At 52.7% G+C, this 18244-nt stretch overlaps 1 protein-coding gene across 3 annotated transcripts in view; it reads right to left on the bottom strand.

Annotated features, from left to right (window-relative positions):
• The window catches only part of CLPB (ClpB family mitochondrial disaggregase), a 93222-nt gene that overhangs the window by 39685 nt on the left and 35293 nt on the right, over nt 1-18244 (bottom strand). For all 3 annotated transcript variants that reach the window (XM_075491382.1, XM_075491379.1, XM_075491381.1), the window contains one exon: nt 15936-16064. In XM_075491382.1, coding sequence (XP_075347497.1) covers nt 15936-16064 — 129 coding nt within the window. The remainder of the gene's footprint in view (nt 1-15935; nt 16065-18244) is intronic.

Raw genomic sequence — 18244 nt, 5'->3', positions numbered from 1 at the left:
TACGTCGCACCGCACGACGAGAACCGCTCGTTAGCGATTCGTAAGACCCTCGTTAAAAATGTTAGCGCTGTACGACGCAACGACACCACAAACACTAAGCACAGGGTGCAAAAAAGATTTAGGAAATGATTCCCAAGCGTGCTGCTGTGCCTGAATGCGGCGATACCACACAGTTCGGCAGGATTTGCAACGTTTACTTCTAGGCAGTTCCTCGAACCCTTTCCTTCTGCCACCGAACGAAGCATCGCTTTAACGAGAACCCACATGAAGGAACGTTCTTTTCGCCTGGCATAAACACTCCATCAGGAGAACCACACGTGCAGATGAAGACGGCTGTGAAATGCCGTTCTCCCTCCTGGTTTCCCGGTGGCCGAGGCCAGCAGGCACGGCGGGTGCCATATCGCGGGCAGCGCAGAATATCACGTTATTGGAACGCGGCTCAGCGCCATCACAACGAGGGCCGGTTAACGCACGGCCCCGGGATGGCAGCAGCCGCACCCGGGAGCTTTTGGGGAACAGGAGCTGTGCTCCCTTGGTCCACCCGCACTCTTAAAGCACAGGAAGCCTTTCCAGTATGACTTTGTCCAGCACCGTGCATTCGTTCTCGTCCTGCCTCTCCTTCCCTCTCCTTCCTAAAAACCCTCTCGCCCTCTGACTGCTCCCCTGTTAATACAGCCTAGGAGCGGCTCATTTTGCTGTGGTTCAGCTCTCAGCGCTTCCTCCTGCTCCGGCTTACCCGGCTGCGACTCCACACCCTTTCCAGAGCCTCCCCTTTCCAAGGGTCGGTACCACTCCGCACTCCTCTCCCGACGAGCACAACTTTGCATCCGACGGCATTAAAAATACACTTTGTCCCAACCGACCACGCCGGCAGCTTGTCCATCTCTCGAGGATTTGTTCTCAATGTATTTACTCGGTCACTACTACAGCTGTGCATGGTTTGTAATAAATTTTAACACGTGCATGACCAAACGGAGAGACGGTGCCTCAATACACAGTTGAAAAAGTGATGGAGGAAGGAAGGATTCAGACTTAATTAAGAACTAGACGTTTCTGGAGTAGAGAGAGTCTACGTGGAAAGGAGGGATCCTCTAAACCAGAAACATCCCCAGCTCCCGAGATGACGGGCAGAGGCTGACAAGGGCAGGTAAGAAAGAACAAGGAGAGGTCCTCCAGCTTAACCAGTGCTCACAAACCTCGTGAACCAGGCTGAGAACGAATCTGCGCGTGCTTCTGACAGACGGCAGCGGCAAAGTCCAAAACCAGGACGTGCAAGCTGGAGCGGAGGCGTCAGAGGAGACCGATAACAGCAGGATGCCTTAATGCCAGCGTATAAACTGTATTGCAGTGAAGGAACAAGTCCCAGGGGTGGAGCAGTGATGTTAGGTATTAAAGACTGGAAACAAAAAGAAGATAAGTTGATTGTACCTGCCAGTAACATGGAATGAAATGTCCTGACCGAGCAGGGAAAATCCAGTGCTAGGATCACACCTCTGAGAGACTGAAGGGCACGACGTGCTCAGAAAAACTGCAGAGACTGCAAGGGCGAAAAGCACGATGCTAATAAATCGATAAATTGGTAAGAACCGGGGACTAAGAGGCGCTTCCTGAAGCAACTCGTCAGAAAGCTCACGGGACAAGAAGCAAGCCTTAATCCAGTCTTGGACAGAGCAAACGACTTTCTCCAAAACTTAGCTCCTAAGCACCGCGCCGCAGCAGGGACACACGCTGCTGCTGAACTTCATTACGAGCAAAACCCGACGAAGAATCCATTGCCAAGGAGCTTTGTTCCAAAAGAGGAGCACAAGAACCTTGCTAGAAATAAAGCGGCAGCCCACCAGCAGAAAACTTTCAGAAATGGATGGTAAAGGCTAAAGAAAGCCATGCTATTTACTAAAAAGTCTTTATAATGAGAAAAGTTAGGATCTTAAGAATAAACCACCCCCACCCTTCGAAGCCTGGAAGCTGCGTCCAGATGAGGAAAACACAAGGGAGCATTTGCTCTGGCAAGTGAAGTGGAAAAAACCACAGGTCAAAAAGGATTTAAAAGAAGCCCTCGCTTCAGGAATGAAAACTAGAACCTCTTTTTAGCCCCGTCGGAAGCTGGAAGCCAGCCCGAGGGGGTGAGTTTCCAGAGGTGCCCAGGGTGAAGCAGGAGGGCTCGAGAAGATGCGAGGATCGGCTAACTGCACTCTGCATCCGCGGTTGCCACCGAAAGGCTCCCACACCAAACCTCGTACGGGGCCACGCCGCAGGAACCGCCTCAGGTTGAAGAGTGAGCAGAAACGGTTTTAAAACATTACCGAGTGTTAACAAATTGCCGGGCCCAGAGACTTTTCACTGAGGAGTTCAGAAGGAGCCGAAAGACCAAATTATCCACCAGCGCTAACGACTCGACGGCTTGTCACATCCCCTACGGGACGAGGGCGGAAGGCAGCAAACGTGACGCCAATCTGTAAAAAACGCTCACGCAAGGAAACACAGCAGCAGACACGTGGGGAAAACACGTAAGAGGAAAAGTCAGCGCAATTTTTTGGGCAGAAAGCCTTGCCTTCCCGAGGCGGGGGCAGTGCCTCCGGTCGGGTGGAAACCGGGATCTGCTCGGTGCGGATGCACCTCTGCTGTCCAAGAACCTCGGAGTTCCTCGCCTAAGAAGCAAGCTGTTACATAAAAAAGGCTCCTCACGGATAAATAACGACTTAAACACTGAAAACAAAGGATTTAAAGGAGCCGTCGGTGTCCACAGGGGAAGAAAGTTGTCCAAGGGCATCCAAGGGATCTCTGCTGATGCCAGACCTTCTGCGGGCGACCGGAGTGAGGGCCAATACCGACACGACAAGGATGACTACCGATACTAATTTATTCCGAGCCATTTGAGCGACAGCGATGAGCTGGCAAGCGAAATTCAACTTAGATAATACATGTAAACCACTGCGCGCATGGAAAAATCCATCTGAATTCCATACAAGTGGCAGGCACCGAGCCACCTCTCACCGGGAAATGGGGCGTGAGGCGTTGGAGCTGCCACGAACAGTTCTATGAAAACATTAACTTTCTGCTGAATCGAAGTGGGAATTAGTTCAGAAAGGAGAAAACGCCGGACATTTGTCCTGCTCTGAGTTTTCCTCCTAAGCGCTGCTCCCGGCTGCTCTCGGAGGTGCAGGGACGTGGTCGGACGCGGCGCTAAGCCCTGCGTCGCTGCGTCCTTTGGCGCCAGCAGTAAGAGACCTGCCTCGAGGAGCTTGCTGGGCAGAGGGAAACGATAAAGGATGGAAGAAAGAGAGGAATATCTAGAACCGCGAGCCCAGATCAGCCTAGAATATCTAGAACAGCACCCCAGCTCTCCTGAAACTCAGCCCAACGCTTATCTATTTATGTATTTATCCAGGCAGGTCGTGTCCTGGAGGCGTTTCGGCGGCCTCAGCACCACGTGCTGCAGCATCGTACACCTCAGGGTACGAACTGCAGAACTCGGAACGAGCCCTTCACAGTTTCTTGCTCTCTTTTACACTGTTCGGCGCTGGGACGAGGGCTGTTGCCCTTCTTTATGGGTCGACTCTTGCCCATAGATTTTTCACCTCAGCATAAAATTACAAAATACAACAAAATGATCAAATTTGCTTTCAGTGGCCCCAGTGGAACTCGGGAAAATAAAGCGCTCTGCAGAGGTATGTCCGGCGCACAGGTACAATCCCAACCAGAACCTGCCCTCCAGAAAAATAACAGTAGAGGACCGTATTTCCCTTCGAATGCATAAACCAGTTCACACGCATGGCAAATGGGAAGGTTGCAACAGAAGGAGAAAAAAATAAATTAACGTGTGTGTTAAATAGAAATACGTTATTTTGGATCTGCCTTCCGAGAGCTCCAGCGGAGAAGTGTGCCCTCCAGCAGTGCTACTTTGAGCAAGGGTCCTGCTGCTGGTGCACGCCTGGCATGGCACAGCACGGCCCGGCACGGCACGGCCCGGCCCGGCAGCCTCCCTCCTGCAGCCCTGTGGACCAGGGCAGCTGGTGAAGGGATCACCGTGATCGCTGCTGGTCCCCTGTGCCTTACACGGCACCGCACGTACCGCTCAGATGCAGACCTGACGATGAGGATGAAGAAGGGGAGCCAGGTTTGCGAGTTCTTGCACTCCGTGCACAAGACTTGACGTATCTGAGGAGATACAGGCTTCCCTCCAGACGTTACGAATATTAGCCAAGTCTTATCTCAAGCTGCTTTCAACTTGCACAGGTGCTTAAATTCAAACTGCTTTCAAAGACAATCTTCTCCAGCAATGCACGGGAAGGACCCGAGCACAGAAAGGCTCGGGCAATTTGGACTCTCTATTTTGGGCTCAGAAAACCCTTTATTCTTTGCAACGCCTTTTAAAACAAGTTGACCTACCTGCTCCATTCAGTCTCGCTTTATCGTAACGTGCGTGTACGTTGCTTGATGCGTGCTTAATACCTGGGTGTGAAAACAATCTACCTTATTCTTGTTTGTAAGGTAACAGTATGGGAAGGGAAACTAAAGAATCCTCATCTCTCTCTATATCTACACGTGTGCAGAGCTATTAAATTCACGACAAACATTATGTCGCTGTGGAGTTTTGTACCCAGAAACACTTAGAGAGGGATCTATTTGCTCCCCTGCCCTATGGGGAAACTATTCTTAAGCACTCCGACACGGACATAAATGTGCTTGCACTTATACGCTTATTGCTCTCGCCACGGTGGGACGTTAGACGCTTCGACGCTGTGATATGATTGGTTTCTAAATCCCAGTCTCACAGGATTTTAATTACTGGTCTGGCGCGGCTGGGAGTGGAACTTGCTGCCTTCGGATGGAGGGGGTCGATACGCTGGCCCAGAACTTATTGAGCCACGGTGCTTGCAGACTCTATTGCACTATTTAATCATCTTTTGCAAAATTTACAGTGCAACAGAAGGAATCAATACTGAATTTATCACATTCCCTTGTAAATATGAGCACGGAGAGGGAGAGGGGATTTCAGGCGCTCCCGCACAACAGCTGCCCTGGGATGGATGCGTTATGGCAGGCGCCAGACCCGGAGCAAACCTCCAGGACAGAGCACCCGGGGGCAGCTGCCACGCGCGTGGCTCCCTGAAAACACGGACCCTGACACCCCGCTGCCGCCTCGGGCTGAGGAAGGGCTCGGTGTCCTCTGAAGCGCTGGCAGGAGCTCAGGGGAGGACTCAGCCGCGCTCCCTCCGACGCCGGGGCCTGGGCAATAAGGGATCTGCGGGAGCAGGGATGCTCCCCCGGCACGAGCGCTTACCACTTGCATGCCTGCAGCATCCCGGACAGCAAAGGCAGAGTTATGATTTCACCCTGGCCTGGTTTTGCTCACGAGGACTGAGTTACAGCCTTGTTCTTCACAAGACAAAGAGGTTCCTAACTCAAGCTAATGTGAGGCAAAAAACCCCAGTGAAGACAGAGCAGCCTGGGGTTTTCATTTCCCCAAAGCGAGTTGCAACACCACCGGCTTTCAAGACAAACACGCACGTTCTCCCAGCCCCCTGCAGACCGTGCACTTATAACGCTGTGCATTTATAACGGGTGCCACGGACCAAGGGCACTCCTGTGCCGCTCTGTCCTGTCGGCTGGCGCTGCCATACCTGCCCCACCATCCTGCCAAAGCCCTGGCTGATCCCAAGGCAGAGGCAGAGCCACCAGAGATGAAGGGTGAGACAGGAAAAGCTGCCAAGGTAGCTTTAGAATAAATGAAATGATTTTTGAAGGGAACCAGCTCACGTGGGAACTTTTCGAGTGCCCCATCTACTGTCTTGGGCCCCGGGGCAGCGCCTTTCAAGCTGATCAATCTCCAGGGCTCAACGGAGAACCAAGCAAAGCAGAACAATTCAGTAGGTTTAAACTCACTGTACAGTTGCATCTGCACCTTAGCTGGAAATTTTGGGGGATCCATCCGTTAGGAAAGACCTCCTGTTCAGAGACCGCCAGCCTAGCAGACCTCTGCCAGCTCGACTTCCTCAGCTTCTCACGGAGTTTCCCCGGTTTTGCTCGTGCTTACGCTGGGGACTCCACTGAGGGCAGGGAAAGAAGGATGTCACCTTCGCAGGATGTGATCAGGCCCAAGGTATCTCCTCCGTGTCACCGCACGCCGGCTGCTGGGGACCTGGGAGGCCACAGCTGTCTAGTGATCTCCTTCACCCTCCCCCTGCACGAACGGAGCCCTTTGCATCTGGGATGCAACTGAAAACGCTCCGAGACGTATCACGCAGAATTCAAACGCAAGAAAGCCAGCTCTAATTACAACCTGATTTTTCCCGAGAATACCACAAGCACTTTCACTTTCTGATGTCAAAAGACCATCCCTTGCAATGCCGGCTCTGTAATTCATTTACCCATCGTTCATCCTCCTCACAATATCTGCAATTATACTGCACCAAATAGGTTAGCGTGGAGCATTACCACCAAATGTACTGTGCTAAATTTACTGGCAAATCGAGTTCAGAAGTCTGGGTTATTGCAGCTTCAGCTAAAATGTTTTCATAAATGCATGTTCTTTCCTTCCTCTCTCCTCTAATTAGAGGTGTGTGCACCGAGCGGACTCGATCGCTCACGTTTTACAAGAGAGACTCGAGCACGAGGCGTGGGCGTGCGTGCTCGAGCCTCTCAGGGCGGCGGGGCGGTGAGGCTGCTCCAGCGAGACGTGGCTGGAGTCGAGACCCGAGCTCCGCTCCCAGCTTCCCCGGCTACGTGCTGCGGGACCTCAGCTTCTCAGCCTTTCTGCCCCTCCGAGACCATCAATCCCAGTCCAAGAGACTGTTACGATGAAACATTTTAACAGCCTAATATTAAAACTACATGTTCAGGAAGCAAAATAGGAATATTAGAGTGTCAGTGAGTACCTGAATTGAGAGAGGCACAACCCAGGAAGGCCTGCTCCTCTATTCAAGGCCGTCCTGACCGGTTCCTTAGCATCCCGGCGTTAGCGGCACAAGGCTAACGCCGTGGGACCGTCTGGCGTACACGTAGCCCTGTAGGTCCGCGCCCCCTCCCCTTCCATGGCAATGGATGTCCCAAGACACAAAGGCACGCTCCTTGGTGGTGCCAAGACATTCACCCACCAGCTTGAAGGAAACCAGAATTGTTAACTGGCATAGTATTTACCAGGCTATAGAGCAGCTTCCAAGCAGCCACGCTGCATCTAGAACAGAGAGATCTGTAAATGCCCTCTGCCTACAGCAGAGGGCTGGGACGCCTGGAGACCCACGCTATTTTTAATGCCTTTATAGGGTTGCGTGAGGGCACGTGCGAATTAAAAAACCCACTCCCCCCACAACCGCTGCCGGGAGCTCAGGCTGTTGCAGCAGTCAGTCTCAGGCCAAGGCAGTGCTTCAGTACTGCGTCCACCAAACGAACGTTTTGTCCCTGCGACTTAAAACACCGTAGGAAACACATGCTGTGCAGGCTCAGCGCTCGTCTCAAACCCACGTAACATTCTACAAAAAAGACCGAATTGGTTTACCAAGTGCACCCCAATCAGGATTATCAATTAAAAATAACAAATACATCACTGCTTTAACAATCAGAAGGCCAGCTTTAAAGCGCGCACTTGTGAAAATCCGAGAGACTGGGATTGACGGTCTGGGAGGTGCAGAAAGGCTGGTGTGAGGAGAGAGCTGGCAGGAGAGGCTGCTATGAGAAGTAAGCGCCGGTATGAGACGAGAGACCAGTGCCGGAGCCGCAGCGAGGGTCCCACGCAGGAAGAAGGAGGCAAAGGCTGTTTCGGAGCAGGGATTTCCCACGCAGGAGCAGCCTGGTCAGCCTGCACGCTGGCTCTGGGAGGAGCTGGAAGCAAAGGGGATTTCTGGAGATGGGAAGTAGAAAGCAAGGCGCTCAACGACTCGGAGAGCGCTGGGGAGAATGAGACACATAATGAGGGCGCTCAGGTTTGGCACGGGGAGACGGGTCTGTCCCCGTGATGGGGATGGGGAGCGGAGGTCCCGCCAACGGGCGAGGGGTCGGTCTCTGCAGGAGGCAGTTGCTCTGCTTTTAAGCAAAGACATGAGATGTAAGACCCCACCTACCCCCGGCCATCAGCAAAGCCGTGCATTCTCACACAGCAGCGGCTGGCAGTTCAGCCAACCCCTCGCTACATGGACACGCACACAAAACACGCCGTGGAAAAGCGCTCGGAAAAGCGATTCCATACCCGAGAAAAATGGCAGCTGAGCTGTTACGCGCCAAGGAAACCTCGCTTCTACGCTTCTTTCCGTGCTCAAGTTTCTCAGGTGTGTATGGGAGGGAGCGGTCACAATATTCTGATTTTGCACTTCATAAGCTCTAGCCCAAGAACAAGACGGGTCTCTGCGGCATTGTCTTCCGTGCTTTGTTTAGCGTAACTTTAATCGATTACAGTGGTACCACAGCCACGACAACTCTTCCCGGCACAAGGCTGTGAAAGGCAAAGCGTCCCACGCTGGGAGGTGGGACATCTCCCTGCAGGGCAAATCCCTCAGCAGCGGTGCTGTCCCTAGGTTTGAAGCTCACGAGGTTTCCCCAGGCTGCTCCCCTTCCCACGCAGCCCTGCTGAGCCTCACCCAGGGCACAGGGCAGGACCTGGGGTCTCCCCGACCGCAGGGGTGTGGGCTCCAGTGGGAACATCTGGAGCAAGGAATACTCATCCTCAGTGGAGGACGACGAGGGCAGGGAACATTTAGAGAAGCACCCACAAGTTCTGAGGGACCTGAGCAATGTTGCTGTGAGGCCACTCTTGACGATGGTTTAAAGGGTCATGGTGATGGGGAGAGGCCCCTGGGGACGGGAAGAAAGCAAATGTCATGGCTGCCTTCAAGAAGGACAAGAAGGAGGATCCAGAGGACTACAGACCGCTCAGCGGCACCTTGACTCCTGGGAAGGTGATGGAACAACTCATCCTGGAAACCCTTTCCTAACATACGAAGGACAAGAAGGTGACTGGGAGTAGTCAGCATGGATTTATGAAGGGAACAGCAGCGGATGTTGTTTATCTCGAATTTAGTAGGGCTTTCAACACCATCTCCCATAACATCTTCATAGACAAGCAGATAAAATGCAGGCTAGGTAAGTGGACAGTGAAGTGGGATCGAAAACTGGCTCATTGGCCAGGCTCAAAGGGTCACGACGAGCAGCAGAAAGACAGCGGAGGCCTGTGGGGTACCGCAGGGGGCTAATACTGATGCTGAAGCTGTCTAACAGCTTCGTTAATGACCCTGATGATGGGGCAGAGCCCCATGGCAGGAGATACAAAACTGGGAGGAGCGGCTGATACGCCAGAGGGTTGTGCTGCCATCCAGAGGGACCTTGACAGGCTGGAGAAATGGGTGAACAAAAACCTCATGAAGTTCAGCAAGGGGAATTGCAAAGCCCTGCCCCTGGGGAGGAACAAGCCCAGGCACCAGCACAGGCTGGAAAGGCCACCGGCTGGAAAGCAGCTTGGCAGAGGAGGTCCTGGTGGGCACCAAGCTGACCACGAGCCAAAAAGGTGTCCTTGCAGCAAAGAAGGCCAGCGGTGTCTTGGGCTGCGTTAGGAGGACGGCTGCCAGCAGGTCGAGGGAGGGGATCCTGCCCCTCTGCTCAGCACTGGGGAGACACATCTGGTGTCCAGTTCTGCACTCCCCAGGTCAAGAAAGCCATGGACTTACTGGAGTGAGTCCAGCGAAGGGCCAAGAAGACGATGAAGGACTGGCGCACCTCTCAGATGAGGAGAGGCTGAGGGAGCTGGGACTGTTCAGCCTGGAGAAGAGAAAGCTCAGGGGGATCTTATCAATGTGTATAAATACCTGATGGGAGAGGATGAAGAAGATGGAGCCGGGCTCTTTCTAGTGGTGCCCAGTGACAGGACAAGAGGCAACGGGCACAAGCACACGCAAGGAATTCCGTTCAAAACATAAGAAAAAAACTTTACCATAACAGATCTTGAGCACTGGAAGAGGCCGCCTGGAGAGGCTGTGGAGTCTCCATCCTTGGAGATACTCAAACCCCAACCATAGTCCTGGCAACCTGCTCCAGGTGACCCTGCTTTGAGCCGGGGGTTGGACTAGGTGGTCTCCAGACGCCCCTGCTAACCTCAGCGATTTCATGGCTCTGGGGTTCTACAATGCCCCAGCACCCTGATGGGGAAACACAACTCTCCCCTCAGCTTCCTCTTTGTCCCTCGTGACTATTACAGAGTATATCTGGACCTCGCTGCTTTAGTCGGGGGCAAAGACACCATTCTTCACAGAGCGTGAAGTATGAGACAGCAGCTGGAAACGGTTAGAGGAACACATGCCAGCAATGAAACACTGTTGAGCAACAGACGAGGCATCAGCAAACCACTTGCAAAGTCTCCTGCAGACAACTGAGCGCTGGAGAGAGCACTGGGGGAGAGAAAAGAGCAGCTCTGCAGCGTCCAGGTGAGCTCCTTCCAAGCGAACACGCTTGCTGGATAAGTCTATCCACAAGGCAGTGGTGGCCGACGTCCTGGCTGTCAGCAGCGTGACCTCTCAACAGCAATGACAGCGTGATGCATGGGGCTGGACAGGCTGCAAAGGGCTTTTACAAGGAAGGCAAGCAGACTGTGCTTGGTTTAATAAAGGGGGGGCCACTCAGAGATGCACAGGGACCACTTCTGGTGAACCTCTCCAGCCTCTTCTGGTTTCTAAGCTTCTTCAAGCCTCCTACCACTCAGTTCCCCTGGTCAGGGTCTCCCCTTCTTCACAGCCCCACTTCTGAGCCCCACGCCAGGTTGGAGATCGTCAGAATATTTCTAACCTGAATTCTTCTCCCCACATTAGCCCAATAAAGTAATATCAGGTACTCGCTGCTCAAATCTGAAGCTTGCAGGTATTCTTTGGACCTAAACCCCTGCTGTGTATTTGTCCCATGGGAGTAAAAACAAAAAAAACCCCGAATCCAAAAAACAAGAACACAAGCATGTCCCAAGAAATTAAACAAAATGAATCACAACTCGTTCCACTGCAAAACACCCCATGTCCCTCATCTGCAATAGCGCCGGCAGCGTGAGAACGGACAGGCCTCTACGCGTGGAAATATAAGTGCTGCAGGTTGTGGCTTTGCTGCCTTTACCATCACGCTGCAGGGCTTGAGATCGCTGCGTCCACACGCCTTGGAGAGCCAGGCTTTGAATTCAAGCCAGTCCTGAACTCCAGCCCGCTCCTAAGTCTCCTGCAGAGACTTGCTGGAGGGCAAGAGGGCTGGTAGCAACAAGAGCCATCAGGGAGGTTCGCTTTGACTATCAGCAAACGTCCGGAGCGAAGAGGAGGAAGGAGGGCAGGAACACACCCGCCGTGCTTCCAGAGACTGGCCTGCGGCTCGCAGGAGCTGAGCTCCCGTCCCGGTTCCCCACGGATCAGTGCCTGCCTGGGCTCCTCGGGCTACCTGCATTTCAGCGACAGGTTCTGGAGCAGAATCAGACTTAGAAGGGTGCTAGAAGGTGGTTGAGCTCTGTGGCAAGGCAGAAAGGTGAACCTTTTAATACGGGCTATTTCGCGTAGCAGATTTAAATACTGACATAATAAAAGCTCCCTCTAAAATGAAGAGACTTCCGTCGTCAACGAGCTGGAGACCCTGCCTTCCTTCCTCCAAGCCAAACACAAAGCCCTCTGAATCGATCGTGCCTGCAGTAGCAACTGGTGCACTCTGTGGACGTGAGCTCCCACCCACTCCTTCCCATAAACACCGATATTTATGGTGTCAGCTCAGGTCAGGAGACTGTGAAATGTCACCAACAACTGCCCGAAAGGACAACAGAGCAGCGACTTCGTCTCGCGGTCTGCTGGGCACACACATGCTGACCACAAGGCGATAAGGTCCTGGAGGGGTCAAGCGAGTCACTGAATGGGCCACAAAAGGCCAGGGATGGGGGGTGAGGGGCAAGCTCACGGGGGCTTCCCTTAAAAAAAACCCAGCGCCGCACAACGGGGTAGTTGTTTTAGCAGAGAGGGGCCTTGGCAGTTAATGGCTTTGGCCCCGAGGGCAGGGCACCAAGCGAAGGAAGTGCTCGGGAGAGTAAATGGAGAGTTAGTAAAAAGGCAGGTGTAGGGAAGTGTAAGGGAGGGAGCGAGGGGAGCCTGTTCCATGTCAGCAAACAGGAGACATCCTAGGCGCGGATGTCAATGGCAGGCGGCATGGGGAAATTATCCTCACAAAGGGCCCGGGGCAGGCACACTTTGAAAGGTGTTCGATCTCCACTTTGAGATCTTCAGCCATGTATTCATCGCAGATTATACTAACAAGGACGCAGGGACCGACGGCTTTGTTATCGCGCCGAACCGGGAGGAGGGGAACAGCCCCGGTCAATGCGATGAAAACCTCGTGTCAGGCGCCAATCGTGAAATCGAACTGCGGCGTGCAAAACTCACTGCAAGGGAAGGGAAGGGAAGGGAAGGGTGGGCTGGAACACCACCAGCTCGGAAGAATTCACCTGACAAAAGAGGGAGACGTATTTGATTTAGCAAGTAAGTCGTCATAAATTTTCATCACAACTATGACTGCAAAGGGTAAGTGGATGTTGCGGATGGGCTGGAGAATACGGATTAACCTGAAGAACGTTGCAAACTCAGCCTCGGGATCCTACAAGGACCTTCCGCATCACGCACCAAGCGGAGATTCGTGCTGGTGGAGACTGCTATTGCCAGGGTCTAACCACGGGGACGTGCTCCTGTCTTTGCAAGACGACGATTTTCATTTGGAAATGCATTCTTAAGTGTAGACTCTCTTGAATCTGTATCCAGGATTTCCGTGGGGCTGGATTAAGAACAGAACGGTGATGAGCAATTGTCACATTTTAGCGCTATGGCTGCCTGAATCCAGAATTTCCACTGTGATTTGGTACACAATCCCTTCAGCTGTACTCAAACACACACAGTCCTACAGATTGTTACGTGCTTTTTTGCTGAGATCCAAGCGAGTTCTTCTGAGCTGAGACACTTTGCCACGAACAAAGAACTCTCTATGAGCATCGAGCAGCAGAAGCGGTCACTCACAAAGACGGCAGTGGCTGCAGTACGGATACAGAAACAGCTTTTGAACCAAAAGAACAGTCCTCTCTATTAAGTGTTGCAACAGCACGCAGACAGCTGAGCAGGGGACAGCTGTAGAAATGAGCTGGACTTGCTACTTGCACTTATTTATTCAGTATGGCCAAATTCTTTAGTGCCAGCTTCACTTATTTGCACCCATATTTTACCTGTACTTGGGATAACCAAGCAGCTGGCTCGGTACTTTCCATCAGCTAATAATAACACACACGTCTTGCAAGGAGACTTTCAAAGGCAGAAATGAGAAGCAGGTATCTTTGTAAAAAACGTTATTCCAGCTTTTCCCCAGAGGGTACGGGGGGGTGGCTGCCAGCCCAAACTCAACAGACGGAAAAAGAGCTCTCAGCCTCTCGCCGGCAGCTCTGCCGTCGCCTTCTTTCACGACCGCTGTGGCCAACATACGCACGTCCCTGCCGCTGCCGTGGCCTGTGCCTCTGTGCCACCTTCGCAGCGGACTGCCTCTCTGCCCTCCCGGCTAGTCCACGTCTGTATTTTAGGTGTTTTCAGAGATAAAACACTGCTGTTGAGGTTCACACACGTGCGATACTCCCCAGCCTCAAGAACCGCAGACTCGCTCTGCTCAGACCTGTTCACAACACTGCTGCGAGGAGGACTTCTCCACGCCGGCACTTCGGCCGCGTTGCCGCTCTCTATAACGTCACAGAGCCCGTCGCGCTTGCCATCAAAGCCCTTCCTGGTCTGTGCATTCACAACTCACGGCTCCAGAGGGTGAAGCCCACTCCGCTCCTCCCACAGGCGTCCCTGCCCACGACTGCGGGATCTCAGAGGTCCCTGCTGGAGCAGTTTCTTCTGGCCACCAGCGCCCGTGGACAAGCAACCGCCGAACACGGGCAGTGGATGTGCAGCGAGTCAGATGCGCCGGGAAAGCGCCCGACTCGGTGTTCGTGCAGTGTCTGCGTATGCTGCAAACACGGAGAAGGTCTGCCGCATCAGACAAATGTGCTGGACCGCACACGGGCCAATATTTTTGTCTGAGGACTTCCCAGTCACCACGTGCACATACTCCCACAGCCCGCAGAGCAGCTGTCTGCTTTTTCAGCTCCCTTCTCTGCAAGCGTCCCCGAGGAACCTTGGCTAAATCCATTTGCAATAGGTTTTCTTTCAGTGGCTCCTTTTTTTTTGGGTTAATTTATGGCCAAGAGATAGGGTTCTGGTATCTGGCAGGCTCCCAGAGAGAAATCCTGACCCGGAGTTAACTGTGGAATTCAGTGGTATTGAATCTCAAGCTTTCACTCTTATTTTTCTATTTGTGAAAGATAACAAGCATATGGTACAGAGGAGTATCAAGGTTCAATGTTCCTACAATTATTTTTCTTCCTCTCTTCTGGGGATGTTTAGCCTTCACGGATGCTACTTTCCATTATCTTTTTAGTAGCTTTCTTAAGGAATGAGCCTTACGTGAGCCCGTCCTACCATTATCTGCCTGCCTGCTCCCCTCGAATTAACTCCTGAACTCCTGAGACGCCCACACCACGAAGATTATGACATCCCTACAATTTTTGCAGAAATCAGCATGTGGTTAGAGAGAGGCTAGAGAGTCCCTCCGCCGCAGGGACAGGCTGACAGCCTCCAGCTGCTATACGCTGCACTTGGCGGAAGGCTGCTGGCAAGCACACGCTTGAAAGCCGGCACAACATGGCTGTTTCTTGCTCATACAAAGGTGCCCTAGGTGACCCCGCAGGGAAGAGAGGAGTTGAAATTGTTGTAAGCAGGAGGAATGCTAGGGACTAAGGGCACAAACCCGGAGGAAAGCAGAACTCTACTGGCTAGCTCTGCGGTCTGCAGAACAGTTTGCATCGCAGCTAATTTAACAGCACCGTGCATATCTAGATACACGTTCAGCGGGCTCCGGTTCCGGGTAACAGCGTAACACAGATGCAAATGTCCTCCTGGTAAAGATCAGCAGGAGGGTAAATATAAAAAACTGTTGTCATGGCAGCACATCTCTATTCTGTTAGCTAAATGCATCTTCTTCTTTTCCTCCGCTGGTGCTGATGAGCTTCTTCCTCAGGAAGACAGTCAAGCATGGCAACAGGTTGCCCAGAGAGGCCGGGCAGTGTCCATCCCTGCCGGTTTTCAGGACCCAGCTGGCTAAAGGCCCGAGTTACCTGGTTTGGCCTCACAGCTGACCCCGCTTTGAACGGGAGGTTGGACTAGAGACCTCCTGACGTCTTCCAACCCAAACTATGCTATTATCCAAACAATTTTCATCTCTTCAGTATCATACAATCATTTAGCTTGGAAAAGACCCTTAAGATCATCGAGTCCAACCGTAAGTATATCTATGGATCTGTAATCTAGAGATGACAGTAGAGCAGGACCCATGAGAAGAAGGGGTCTGTGATCTAACCGGGAGGACCAATAACTGCACAAGCTAATTTCTACCACTTCTCACAAGAGCTGCATCGCCCAGGTACCAACAGCCCCAACCATTTAATGTGGGCACCGGTACCTATCCGGTGCCTTGTCTCCAGAGCAGTTCCATTCCCACCTCTTCGATTCCACCCCACACGGGTACATAAGGGATATGACAGATGAGTAGAGTGCACATTGCGAAAGGGAAACGTTCAAAATACTGAACAGAGAGACGGGGGGATGCATCTCCACGGAACTGCAGGAAGGAAGGGAAGACTCAATGATTAAGATGAGAACGGCCGCCAGAAGTACATGAGAAAAACCATTGGAGATGAACAGGAATATAGAAACTAAAAAATAAAGAGATTAAAGCAAACAGTAAATCACATCCAAGCCTGACAATGAAAGAGTGTGGGCCCTGTCCGAGCCTGACCGTTCCGTGGGTCAGGCCTACTCAGAAGAAGGGCTCCTGGCCCAAGAGCCTGTTGGAGCTATGAAACTCACCTCCATCCAGCAGCAATTTGACCGTCAGGTAGTCATCAGCCAGTACTGCGTAGTGTAGAGCTGTGCAGCCCTTGAAATTGGCTCGGATGTTCAAGCGGTTGTTGAAGTCGTCCTCCCGGGTTACAAGGACTGCAGGGGAAGAAGAATGAAAGCTCAGCTCACCGAGACAAAGTAAAGAACTGCTTGCCTGAACGTGCACCAGCAGCACGGACCACCACCACAGGTCTGGAAGCTTGTTAGGGGCCTGACTGCCTTTTCCAGGAGACAATCAGGACCCCGGTGGGGGTTTCTGGTGGCTATTGTCCCCAGCAGCAGTGGCGATGAAGACAACGTGGTTTCCACAAATCCCAGGGACTGCCTTCACAGCGCCCAGGCAGGGGAGGAGGTGGTTGGAGAAAGCCCAAGAGAAGAGCTCTCAGCCTTCTTCCAACCGCAGCCTCTTTGCACCTTCAAAGTGCAACCAGGATGCAACACGAGCAAGCGATACAGAGACTTCTGCCTTTTTTTTTTTTCCCCCCTTTTACTGTGCGGAAGGGCCAGAGAACAACCATTCAATGCTTCCTCACCCCACCTTCCTCCCCCAGCCAAAACATGATCCCAGCAGTCTGCACCCACTGGAAGCACAAAGCACCAAAACCTACAAGCCATAACCAAGAGAAAAAAGCCGGAGAGGCTGAAGGACAAGAGCGTTTCGAGGGGGGGACAGCAGCCAGCTGGGAATGCCCAGCGGATCTCCTCAGAGTCATGCTCAGCCTCCCTTATCGCACCGCTCCGATCGCTCACGTGCCCATCTCCACCAGGAGCTGCCTCCTCTATTCCACACTTCCCAGAAACGTCAAGTAGTAGCCATTTAAAAGCAGGAACTCTTACAAAAATACTTCTTTTGGTAACTGAAAAGTAATAGGGGTTAAGGTGCTGCAGAGCATGATACTCAACTCAGCTCTGCTCCTGTCCCTATCTACCTGCTTGCCATCTTTGGGCTGGTGTGGAAACCGGCTGTTCTTTGGGATCTGGAGTTCTCACTCTGCGTGTCCTTAGCCACCAGCACAGTGCGCTCCACGAGGTGTATTCCTCGACGCTACCGGCACGGGAATAATTCATAGTAACACGTTTTACAACTCACTAGAAAGCCTGGAATCCCCTGAGCAAATGCAATTACACCGAGCCCTGGCAGGTTGTGTGGAATCAGACCTAGAAATTGTGATCTTTCTTTGAAGAGAAACTGATGCTTTCCGAAGCTGATTAATTGTAATTTTTTCTTCCCTTGAGCTCCCTTCTACTGAATGCCAAATGCAGGGATACCCTGCACAAGGGAAAGCCCAACGACTTGTGCTCGCAGGCCAGAGCAGAGCTGGGCCAAGGCATTCCCAGGAGGACAGGAGAAGGACTGTGTGGTGAGACGGACACTCCGAAACACTAAATCTTCCAGATCAGGTGCAAAATCAGAGTTCGGACTGCAAAGGTGGAAGATGGAGGAACGCATTAAATCAAACCGCCGGACAGAGGCAGAGGCTCTCCGCGGGGCAGGCAGCACCGCTCCAGCTCCAAGCCCAGCTCTCGCTAGGTCCATCCCCTTTCCACAGCAGACGCGGGCAGGAGCTGGGGAAGTGGCAGATTCGTAGGCAAGCTGAGGCTCGGGCAACGCGCCGTGGCTAGCAGAGCCGGCTGTGCCGCTACCGCCCAGGCACAGGGCACCTCTCGGATGGCACTAAAGGCATCGCCTTTCTGTCCTGGTTTCAGCTGAGACAGAGTTAATTTTCTTTATAGTGGCTGGTGTGGGGCTATGGTTTGGATTTGTGCTGAAGACAGTGTTGATAACACAGAGTTGTTGCTGCACTGGCCAAGGACTTTTCAGCTCCCCCTGCTCTGCCGGGTGCAGAAGAAGCTGGGAGGGGGCACAGCCAGGACAGTTGATCCAAACTGCCCAAAGGGCTATTCCATACCACATGGCGTCATGCTCAGTATATAAAGCTGGGGAAGAAGGAGGAAGGGGGGGACGTTGGGAGTGATGGCGTTTGTCTTCCCAAGTCACCGTTACCCGTGATGGAGCCCTGCTGTCCTGGAGATGGCTGAACCCCTGCCTGCCCATGGGAAGGGGTGAATTAATTCCTTGCTTTGCTTTGCTTGCGTGCGCGGCTTTTGCTTTCCCTATTAAACTGTCTTTACCTCAACCCACGAGTTTTCTTACTTTTGCTCTTCCGATTCTCTCCCCCGATTCTCTCCCCCATCCCAGTGGGGGGGAGTGAGCGAGCGGCTGCGTGGGGCTTAGCTGCCGGCTGGGGTTAAACCACGACACCTTCTCTGCTAAG

This window comes from Mycteria americana, chromosome 1 (assembly GCF_035582795.1).
Source record: "Mycteria americana isolate JAX WOST 10 ecotype Jacksonville Zoo and Gardens chromosome 1, USCA_MyAme_1.0, whole genome shotgun sequence".
In the NCBI taxonomy this organism is placed as follows: domain Eukaryota; kingdom Metazoa; phylum Chordata; class Aves; order Ciconiiformes; family Ciconiidae; genus Mycteria; species Mycteria americana.
Note: the sequence above shows the minus strand (reverse complement) of the source record. Positions and strands in the feature narration are given on the sequence as shown.